General features: G+C 41.3%; 1 protein-coding gene across 1 annotated transcript; it reads left to right on the top strand.

The window, feature by feature from the left end:
* Nucleotides 1-10,063: 10,063 nt before the first annotated feature.
* On the top strand, nt 10,064-11,164 carry LOC134196753 (uncharacterized). Its single transcript, XM_062665975.1, has 5 exons — nt 10,064-10,230; nt 10,319-10,404; nt 10,476-10,645; nt 10,719-10,853; nt 10,920-11,164. The coding sequence occupies exons 2-5, from the start codon at nt 10,358-10,360 to the stop codon at nt 11,024-11,026; spliced, it is 459 nt and encodes a 152-aa protein (XP_062521959.1). The 5' UTR covers nt 10,064-10,230; nt 10,319-10,357; the 3' UTR covers nt 11,027-11,164.
* Nucleotides 11,165-11,454: the final 290 nt, after the last annotated feature.

The raw sequence follows: 11,454 nt of genomic DNA, 5'->3' as shown, positions 1-11,454 counted from the left end.
AAAGGCAGACGGCTTTACTATCGTGCATGGTGCACACAGCTTGTCTTTGCATTAATTAAATATGATCGACACAGGTCAGTGGGTCCTTTGGCCATTTTAAATTTCAAATTTTTAAATTTTAATTTCTCAATTTTTAGTATACAAATTTTTTATTTAACGTTTTTATTTTTTAAAATTTGCATTACATTTCAAATTTTAATCTTTTGAAAAATTTGAAATTTTATTATTTCAAATTTGTAAATTTTTAGGTGCAGTACAGCTGTGGCCAAAAGTTGTCGGTCACCTTAGAAAATATAGTTAAAGTGAAAAATATGGTTCTCACAAGGACTTGCATTGAACATTATGACCTGTTTTCTCAAAGAGAGTATAATACATCAATATTTAAGCAGATTTAGGGATGACAAAATTACTTTAACCTGGTATAGCAATTATTTGACCAATAGCTACGTATTCCATTACAGATGTGTTTGTCACCATTAGAGAATAGCCTATAAAAACTATATTAAAAACCACAATTTTATTGCACAAGCGTACCTGAGCAATTTGACTCATACCTAGCTCACGATAGCCAAGACATGGAACTACACGGAGGCGGAGAGCATCAGGATCCAGGTCTGCATGAGGAGGGTCTCAGCTGCCGCCAGATTGCTCGCAGGGTTCATAAATCCCCTGCTGGCGTTGCAACCTTGCTCCAGAAACTCCGACAAACCAGTAATGTGAGAGACAGGCGCCGCACTGGACGGCCACAAGTCACCACCACTTGAGACGACAGGAACCTGTGCAGAATGAGCTTGCGAGACAGGAAGAAAACAGCAGTAAAATTGCACCAAGAATAGACAAATGGTGGTGCTGTGACTGCTTCCGTCAGGACAATTCGCAGAAGGTTGCGAGATCATGGTCTGAGGTCACGCAAGGCCCGAAAGAAGCCACTCATCAAACCTGACCAGAAGAGGAAGAGGCTGGCTTGGGCTTGCAGGCAAAAAATGGACTCAAAGACAGTGGAACCGTGTGTTATGGTCTGACGAATCCAGTTTCCAGTTGCTCACAACTCCAGGGAATGTCAAGGTACAAAGAAGGCCTGGAGAAGAGTGGAACAAAGACTGCATCGTTCCCACAATGAAGCATGGCTCGGGATCTGTTATGGTCTGGGGGTGCATGTCAAGTTTTGGAGTTGGAAGGCTGACTGTCTGTGACGGAACAGTCAACTCTGAGAAGTATCAGGCTATTCTCCGTGACACAATGTTACCTGCAGCTCGTGAGATGTTCCGGAATGGCCAGAACTACACATTCCAGCAGGATAATGCTCCATGCCACATCTCAGTCTCAACAAGACGATGATTCCAGACCAACAATGTTGGGGTGATGGACTGGCCGTCGCAATCACCAGACATGAACCCAATTGAGAACCTGTGGGGCGTCCTGAAAATAGCTGTCCGACGTTACCAGCTGACCAGCAAGGCCCAGCTGAAGGCTGTGCTCCAGGACGAGTGGCATAGGATAGCTCCTGAGAGGTGCCAGAACCTGGTGAACAGCATGCCGACAAGGATATCAGCTCTGATCCGTGCCAAGGGACTGTGTACAAAATACTAGCAATTATTACTGTGATATTGCTAATTTGTTGCTGTTATTCTTGTCTCAAATGATGTCTTTTCCTATGTTACATGTTACTCCATATATTTAATGATCCTGTATGGTGAGTTTTGGGGCATAATTGATATTTATAACAAACATATTGTTATCTCAAATTATAATTGTTATATTGGATTTATTACTGAACTATATCCGCATTTCTAACCAAATAGACCAATTTACATAAAACATGACATGTGTCCGACAACTTTTGGCCACAGCTGTACATTAGAAATTGCTCTGCCGACGAGAAAGTGGACGTAGTTGTATATATGAACTGATCGCCGGATTTGAACAGCACCTAAAAATTTATAAATTTGAAATAATGAAATTTTAAGTTTGATTTTTCAAAAGATAAAATTTGAAAATGTAATGCAAATTTAAACAAATAACCTTATATAAAAAAATTAAAAATTTGAAATTAAATGGCCGAAAGACCCACGAAAGAAGTGGTAGAATGCGGTTTCGGTTCTTTGCGTTTGTAGGACTTGCTGCATGGAGATGTAGAGTCTAGCTATTATTGAATTTTTGTGTGTTGCTGTCCCGCTGTATCAATTAATTAACACTAAAACTTACGCGTGAATCTGCGATAATTAAAGTTTTTTGTAGGAAACAATTGATACATATTACTACTTATTGTTGTGATGTTCAACCAAGTCAGATCTACAGTAGTGATTGAAATAACTAAAATCAGTAGTACCCGTATATCCCAACATCTAACAACCTAAACTCTAATATTACAATTGTCTAGTCTATGCAATCGATAATCAGTTAGCGAAACATTTACAAAACTGCTTCACTTATAGGGATGGCGGCGGTACACGTATCCGTGTCTATGTATCCGGAACTGCATCATCGCGTCGTTGCTTCACTAGAGCTGGGAGAGAGCGACCAGCATGTGGCTCTAGACTTTCGAATTCCACCACAGTTTCCGTCTCGTCATGAGAAATTATTAGCTTGCACCTTTTGGTAGAGCTGCTCTTCGCTCCAAAGAGGGCAGTTGTCAGTTCGACTTGTACATGTACAGTAAGACTGGTCACTTCAAACGGTTGTCTAGTTGATCTTTTCTCAGATATTGATACGGAAGAACTAGTAGAGTCCAACACGGTCATCTCAATGTCCACATACAGCTCAATAAAAAAGATAGCGGGCCACCCTAGAAAGAACTGTTTTCTCATCCTGCACGAGCTCGAAACACCCAATGACTCGAACGAGCTCTCCTCTAAATATGAGATGTGGGGGTCTGACCTGGATATCTTACAGACTCGTGCAGGTGCACTTTTTAGTCTAGACTGCATGTATGAACTTGTAACCGGAAACACCATTCACAATATTCACGCGTCACGAGGAGGTGGAGAATGCTCGATGACCACCGATGACCACCGATGACCACCGTCGTAATTTCCAAACGAACCGGGAAAATTTAAGTATAGGTGCAACAGATTAGGTCGCCAGTATAGTAATGTAGTTTGTATCTATATGTGAATCTACTTGGCCACTAGAGCCACCAAATTTGGTGATGAAGAAAGCACGCGTAACGGTTTGGTGACAATTGACAATTTGTGTAGCTTGTAGCTGTGAATCTTCAGCATTACTAATTAAACGCTGATTGACAGTCAGCGAAAGCATGCAGTACTGAGAGATCAAGTCCTTTAATCAAGAGTGAAGGTGTCTAGTTAATTTATTAAATCTCCTTCCGCCACAAACATTCAGCATGCCGTCAAACCACGTGCCATGTCGTAAACACCTGCCCAAGCATGTCAAGATTTCTCCTCGATAATGAGCCAATTATTATTCTCGGGAAAACCCATGACCTTCACTAAGTAGCACTGGTCCAAATCTATCGACCAGTCAAATTACGTATACACATGGTAATGCAATTGACAGTATGAACGAAAAACCTTTTAACAAGGGGCGCATGCACAGACAAGCATAGATGTCATGCTAGTCGGTGTTCCAACTGTTTCACTTGTTCGCTCTATCTATTTAATTAAAACAGTATATGTTTTGTTAGATTGTAAAATAATTTGAGTCTGCTCACAAACTAATTTTAACTCTGTTTTGCTTCTTCCAGTGGCTCAAACCAGTTGTTTAGCGGAAGAGGCCGGGGTTGTGATATCATCGATTGGATCACACTTGTGATTCTAGTTGGTTAACAATTGGCGGAGTGATGACCTTCTACGTAGTTCACATGCGGCCATTAGCGTTTGCACGCAGACTAGACTCTGTAGCAAAAAGTGCGCAATGACAAGGGAAGGAGTTGATCTTAACGTAAGTCTACGGTCTGGAGGGTCAACTTGAAGCTTCCAGGGCTATTCTTTCGCGAAAAGATGTATTTGTTTTTATACTTGAAGACTTTTCGAAGGGTAGACGGTAGTTTCATGTCAAGATCAACCCCTTCCCTTGTCATTGCGCGCTTTTTGCTACAAAGTCTAGCCTGCGCGCAAACGCTAATGGCCGCCTAGGAGATGCGCGTGTGAACTATGTACGTAGAAGGTCATCACTCCGTCAACTGTAGATATCAAACTACAAGCCCATACACGACAACCGTCACCAACACTCCATAGACTTACCTTTTCAACATGCTTCAGTTGTCTGCAAGTCCTGGATATGCCACAAACACCAAACAATGGTCATAGCATCCCGTGTGGTACGTTCATTAATTAACCCTAGCCGTAGCAAAAAAGGTTATAGTAGTCATCTCACCGGAAGTAGCACTACTGGCCCGCACGCTCGTAAATCGACGTAAATAGCACGTAAATCGACGTAAAATACGAAGACACGTAATATTTTCGTAATTTACGATCCTGGGTCGTATTTTACGTCTGAAGTGACCTTTGCGCATGCACTTTGCCACGTAAATTACGAAGATCGTAAATTACGCAAGATTTACGTGTCTTCGTATTTTACGTCTATTTACGCCCTATCTAGATACGCTCATTTACGCAACATCGCTAGGTCATAATGACACGTGCACTGTGTGATTACACTGTGTAATCATGCACAGTGCACGTGTCATTATGACCTAGCGATGTTGCGTAAATGAGCGTATCTAGATAGGGCGTAAATAGACGTAAAATACGAAGACACGTAAATCTTGCGTAATTTACGATCCTAGGTCGTATTTTACGTTTGAAGTGTAGTTTTGCGCATGCACTTTGAGGCGTAAATTACGTGTCTTCGTATTTTACGTTTATTTACGTGCTATTTACGTCGATTTACGAGCCAGTACTTGCCTCATAGTCATAATAGACGACTGTCTAAGCTATTTGTGAGAATAATCATATTCACTCTAGCTTGCAACCTCATTCCGGACGCCTGCACGGTGAAAACGTTTACATCTAAATTAACATATAATGCAATACGCCATCAGCAGCTGGCATCAGTATGAGAATATTAGAAGATCCTGCTATTTATATCATTACATGTTGATTTGTAACGCGTGTATACGTGATAGCGGTGAGTCACTGTGCTACTGTCACAAGAAAACAAGATATACATATATAATAACAATAATGATAATAATAATAATAATGAAATCTAATAGTACCCAGGGAGTTCGTCGTAAACAACGTCGCTCCGCTAATTGCGGAGACCGTCCAAGAGATGTATAGCATCATGACTTCAATCAGGGAAAACCTGCTTTTTCAATTCAGTCACAGTCAAGAATTCTTTTGGAGACGCTTATGTGAAATAGCAAGTCATTCCATGCGGGAGCTGCTGCTGAATCTGGGGAAATAATCAAGGACCATCGCTATGAAACCAATGTCATCGCAACTGGAGTTGTCTTCTATCCATTGGCAGTGGCATCATTTGGTACATGGAGCATACATAGCCTGGAAATTCTGAAGTCTATTGCGAGAAAGACGTCGCTTTTGCATACTTCGACAATTAGCAAAGCTGTGGTTATAACTTACATGAACAACTATAAATAGGACTTTGGACATTTATATATATATATATATATATATATAAATATATAGTAGAATGATTTTAAATGACTACATTTAGTTTCAAAACATAGCTTCTTAGATTTTCCCTCATAGGTGTGATATCAAAAAATTATTTATTGGCGATCGAAGCGAGCCACTACCTTGTCATGTCAACTGAAATCGATGTATTTTATAAAAAATGAAGAAATAGAAAATAATATATATATATATATATATATATATTCTCGTTTCACTTGGCACTATCCAGAGCACACCGCGTGGAGGTGGAAACGAGCTGTGCTCCAAATTTGATTGGGGAAAGGTGTTGGGACCTTTCATCGTACTATCTAACGAAACAAATTAAAACCCAATTCAACGCAAAGATACTTATACAAGTCAAATGTCAAGTTTCGACAAAAAGTATCAGCTAAAACAGCAATAAGCGAATAGGGAATCCACAAAGCCCATCTAGATAGAGGAACACTAATAACGAAACCTTACGTTCAACGTAGACGGAGAAAGAAGGAAGCAATCAGACACTGACGTTCAAAATGGTGTCAAGGTGCCTAGAAATTCTACAGTTTAGGACCCAAATGTAGTTACTACTCGGATCTTTAGCCACTGCTACAGGGATGACGTCATCGATTGGCACGAATGGTTCCGTGTAATCAACATTAGTTGGATCATTCGTGTTTATACTCCACAACATAGTTTCTGTGTCTTGTTGAGCTCTCCTGGCCCAAACAACTTCCGCCACTTGAATGGACTCGTCAGGAAAGAAACCTACTTCACCAAGTCGTAAGACTCTCGCAAAATAGACGTAAATAGGATCTTGTCCATCGTCTGTTGGTACGTAGACACAGTGTGGCTCTTCTTCATCGGTTCGTGCTTGCCTCATGAGAACAGCGATCCACGACGACTCAGAGGCTGGAACTTCATTTCTGCCCAGCGCTCCGACTGATCTGACATGAAGCATGTTGCCAGGGACATCTACATCAGGAATTGCTGCACGACGAAAGGATTCGAATTGAACATCTGGACCATGACGCAGTAATCTGATTCGACTCTCGTCAAGACCGAGATTGTCTTCTGGCATCCATTCTCTCATAGTCGGAAAAGACGAGTTGTTGGCCTGTTGTTTCTCTTCTTCATACCTTGTAGCAAGATCGCCGTAGTCTCTGTTGTATACTCGCAAGAAATCTACCAGGTGACCGTACTCGACACGTCCTAGTATGTCCACTCGAGACTCTCCATAGAGATATCCAGATGCTCGTCCTGTGACACGTTGTACCATGTACTGCGTATATCGCCGATCAAAGTCTTCAGTGTCTTGGTCAGACTCAAAACCTAACAACTGAAATGACTCCCTTGGATATAATGGGTGTATATTATATATCGGCGAGTCTGGCGGTACCTGCAGTCGTAGCAATGTACACGTGCTATGTACAGAAACAGTCTCCATGACTGTAGCTTTGGGGAATCTTTTGTTGTGGGCACGCCTACTTAACGTCCCCATTAATCTTTCACATCCAAACATCCATGTGCTGTACACAGTGCCATACTTTCGTATTGCTACAACGGAATGAAGAAGAAGATGTAACATGACAACTTGCAAAGAAGCTGGAAAGTTTAGTTCTACTTCAGCTACTGTTTCATGAATTAATGATTCAAGGGCGTCTAAAGAAACAGCAGTATGTACTGAAGCGGCTATATCACGCAGACAATCAAGGAGACGAAACAAGACTAGTCGTTGACGTTCACCAAGGAGACCACGCAGACAGAATTTTAAGATTCCGGTAGTGACTAGTTTCAGCCAATCGCTGGTGCGGTGTATCTTCTGATAATTGGTAAACCAGGAACCTGACTTAAAACCGAAGCCTATCGGTAGACAAATGGACATTGCACGGTCATTGGCAATTCTGACCTCTTCCGGCGTCAGTTCCCAAGGCCCTGGCAAAGGTTGGACGTCGTCCTCTCCATTGGCTTCTGATGGCCATAAGTCAAGAAAGCGTCCGTGATCACGTTCTTCTCGTAAAACGTGGTCCCCGACTTTGACAGAATCTCCCGTGAGGCACTGAAACAACTGTACCAAGACATTGCGCTGTAAGTGCATAAAATCTACTGGTACATTCCCATGCAAACCAAGTCGCACACCAGGAAGAGCCTCTACAGCTGTAGGCCCGTTGACTCCAGTCTTCTTTTGATATTCTCTTAAAACTCTTTCTGTCATTATTCCTTCCTGTATCCTTTGGCGTATTGCCAAGCATTCTCTTCCTTGGGCAATGACGTCTTCGTGATTTCGTGGTTCGGATGTGTCAAGGTCCTCTGGGTTGGAATTGAAGTACACTGTGGCACTTCGTAAATGATGACTGAGAGGACGAATGTACGCTCGGTTGTTGAGATAGACCACCTTTCGTAAATTGTGAACGTATTGTCCTTGAATGGTACAAAGATGACAACCTTGAATAGCCCCTTGCCCTTTCATGCATAAAACTTTTGACTGGGCTTCGTAATCCATAACTAGAATGTCAGTCACACCTCGTACTATTGAGCCATCACTGAGGACAATCCCTTGATCGAATAGTTGGACAAATTTGTCAATTACGGGCCTTAGAAAAGAACTCATGTTTTTTAGAGAAGGACCAGGAATGATAGTTGTCAAAAAGGAGTGGGCAAATGAATAACGTAACTCTGGAGGCAGATTCAAAATATGAGCATAAACAGGCCACATAGAGTAGTCCGTTGACCTCTTGCGGAAGGGGTTGACACCATCAATGCTAATTGCTAGAACAAGATTTCGTCGATCTCCTTCCATGATACCACCATTGACAAATAGAGATTTCCAGTGGTCGGTCTGATGTAGGTCATTAATGTAGCCGTTGCTTGGGGATGTAACATTGTGATGGTGTGTCAGCAAGCCAACCATTCGATCACTTTCCAAAACTTGTTTTAGTCGTGGAATTAAGGGCAAGACTTTGAAGGTTCTTCTTGGGGGACGATCAAGTCTACGACGTTTGGGTCTGTATGCCCATGATCTAGGTTGCCTGCGGTACCGTTTTGCATTACATTCAGGACATCGCTCGGCGTCAGTCAACTCTCCGTAGTAGGCACGACAGCCATTCGGACACATGTGAAAAGACTGTAACTGTTGAGGGCGTAGTAACCTTAGGAACTGTTTGTATGTAGTTGGAAGACGATGTCCCTTTGGCAAAATATGTGCCAACAGCTTGAGCAACGATTCTAGCGCTTTCTTTGTTACACCACTGTACTGAGTAAACCAAGTTCCCAATAAGAGTACTGTCTCAAGAATGGTGGTACTAGAGCCGGGGTAGAGATAGTGACGCAAATTGCTCTGGTTATCGCTGTCTCTGTTTTCAGACTCACCATCGCTGCTGCTGCTACTGCTGCAGCTGCTGCTGTCGACCTTGTGTGTATGTTGTTCTCCGTGTTCAGGACTAAGTTCATCTGAAACAGTCATATGTTAGAATATGCAACCTCCCTCTTACTGAGAGAAAACATATAACGTTAAATTTATAATATTTAATAAATCTATTATCATTATATAATTTTAAAAAGTACGTTATTTTAAATTTGGACTAAAGTGGCGACCAAGAAAACAAATTAAAATATATGCATATTAATATTTAATTAATTATACATATCAATTGAATTTGTCTTAATAACAAAAATATATAAATAACAGTAAAACTATTATGTATATTACTATATATATATATAGGATTCTATACACTTGTTGCATTTTTTAGTATACTTACAAATTATGCAAAAATTCATGCTCTAAATTCCACCTTGATTAGCTAATTGCACTCTAAATCTACTTCACCTGAACATTGAACACCTGCATGCACGTCTTCTTCTGATGACACTAGAGCCTCCATTTGCTCATCATTTGCGTGTTCGAATTCAGAAGCTTGATCGGACTCGCTTGGCGTTGAAGAGTGTCGGCACTCTGCAGCTGCAGGGCGGTGTATTCCGTGCTCTTTCAGATGTCTTCTGATTGTGCGTTCACTTAAACGCGATCTTCCGCGGCACACTGAACACAAGAAGAATTCTTTTCGTCATCCATAACGCGTTCGTGATCCTCACGTGTTAAAATAAGAAATTCCGCGTTTATCCAAACTTATTAATTTATTTAAAATGCAACATCAGTATGTCTTAGTGACACGTGCACACTGCGTGATTACATGCACTCCTCTCAATCATTTGGCACTAGGAGAAGCTCTTGAACATGCATCTTCATTAATTAAGATTGATACCCCCGTTCAGTTCATGCAAATGTAAGCCGTCGACAAAGGCTCTAGAGACTAACGGTTTGATAGAGCCGTCAATCATGATCAGGTTCCGCCCATGGGAGGGGCTACGCAGTATACAATCGAGTTGATAGGCGTAGAGCTGTCATTATACGCTTTCTGCCAGGAATCATGGATGGACCACCTGAGTTGATGAAAGGGATGAGAGAACGCTTACGATACAGGGTAAGCTAGTTAGGTATGTGCATGATTAACAAAAAATCGATGTTCGTGGACTGATCAAATAACTGCATCGTGCATACTAATAGCTCTAGTTTCTCTAGGCAGAAATTAGATTGGCGGCGGATAGCCTTGGCAAGACCTGCTCTAGAGCAGACTTACAAAAGGCTTCTAAGGAGGTAAGCTTCGATTCAGATGTCAGTATGATCTCTTCGCGTGATCTCGATCGGTGATCTATAGCTAATATGCATATGTCTGTGGAAACAGCTTGTCAAAGTCTACTCTAGAGTAGGTCTTGCCCAGGTTATGGGAGACATGCGGGAGAGAATAAAACGGCGTGAGTATGACAGAGAGTAAGCGTACATTGTTTTGCACTGTTGTATGCATCTTTTTCATAAATTTCGTATCGTGCTTCGATATCTAGACGAAGACCTCGTCCTTCGACAGCAAATTCCGCCACAAGCTCGAGATCGTCTCAGCACTCTAGATCTGATCCATCTCTGCACGAACAGCTCCAGCCAGTCGGTGGTCAAGACGTAGATTTGGAACACCTGCAGCTGTCGCCAACTGCAACCTGTGAAACTATTTATACAGGTTTCTTCGTGCACGTGACAAATGCAATTCATTAACACAATAATTTCAATTCAATTTGTTGCCATGGTAACAGGTGAAATAGATTATGCAGAGCTGGCGACAGCTGCAGGTACTGTAGCAACTCCAAGACGACAGGTGCTGCTGTTGCATCATGAGACGCGCTGTCCGGTGGCTCTGGGGTTTCCAGCCGACAACTTCCAAATGATAGGTATTCTACAAATGGATACTCTAGTATAGGGTGACTTATAATTATTAGACATCTTTTTTGATACAGATTCTTTTTTAATTGAAATCATTCAAATTATTGATGGGGAAATGATTATACCGGGAATCAGAGGAAGAAAACTGGCATCAATGGAATTAAATGTATTGAGACATTAGCATCTCACTCATGCTCATATTATCACTGATCTTTTCCTCAAAGGAGAAAATTATATGGAAGAAACAAGATTGTCAAATAATTTAATTAATTAACTTGCGATTTGTAATTTGTGTTGTATGAATTTACAATAAAAGATTCTCTGAATTAGAATTATTTTCAACAATCTGTCGCGTTACCGCATGCATATATAACTGGGTAGTAAATGCTACGTATATGACAGTAATTGAAAAGTAATTAGGCTGTAATTAGACGTAAATTTTACGTAAATGACCAGTAGATAAACCGGTTTTTGCAACGTCAATAGACGTAAGTTAGAGTAAATTGAGTCGTAAACCCTACGTAAAACAACCGTGAATGAGCCGTAATTGCTACGTAAATGACCGTAAATGAACGTAAAGTGGCCATTTACGAATAAATACGTCTATTT

Source organism: Corticium candelabrum, chromosome 1 (assembly GCF_963422355.1).
Source record: "Corticium candelabrum chromosome 1, ooCorCand1.1, whole genome shotgun sequence".
Lineage (NCBI taxonomy): Eukaryota > Metazoa > Porifera > Homoscleromorpha > Homosclerophorida > Plakinidae > Corticium > Corticium candelabrum.
This window is presented reverse-complemented; position numbering and strand designations above follow the sequence as displayed.

What these genes read in the sequence shown, in the direction of transcription:
- LOC134196753 (XM_062665975.1), top strand. Translation starts at nt 10,358, where the DNA reads ATGGGAGACATGCGGGAGAGAATAAAACGGCGTGAGTATGACAGAGA. An exon ending in CGGCGTGAGTATGACAGAGA is followed by an intron (nt 10,405 to 10,475) that starts GTAAGCGTACAT and finishes TTCGATATCTAG; the next exon opens with ACGAAGACCTCGTCCTTCGA. An exon ending in CTGTGAAACTATTTATACAG is followed by an intron (nt 10,646 to 10,718) that starts GTTTCTTCGTGC and finishes CCATGGTAACAG; the next exon opens with GTGAAATAGATTATGCAGAG.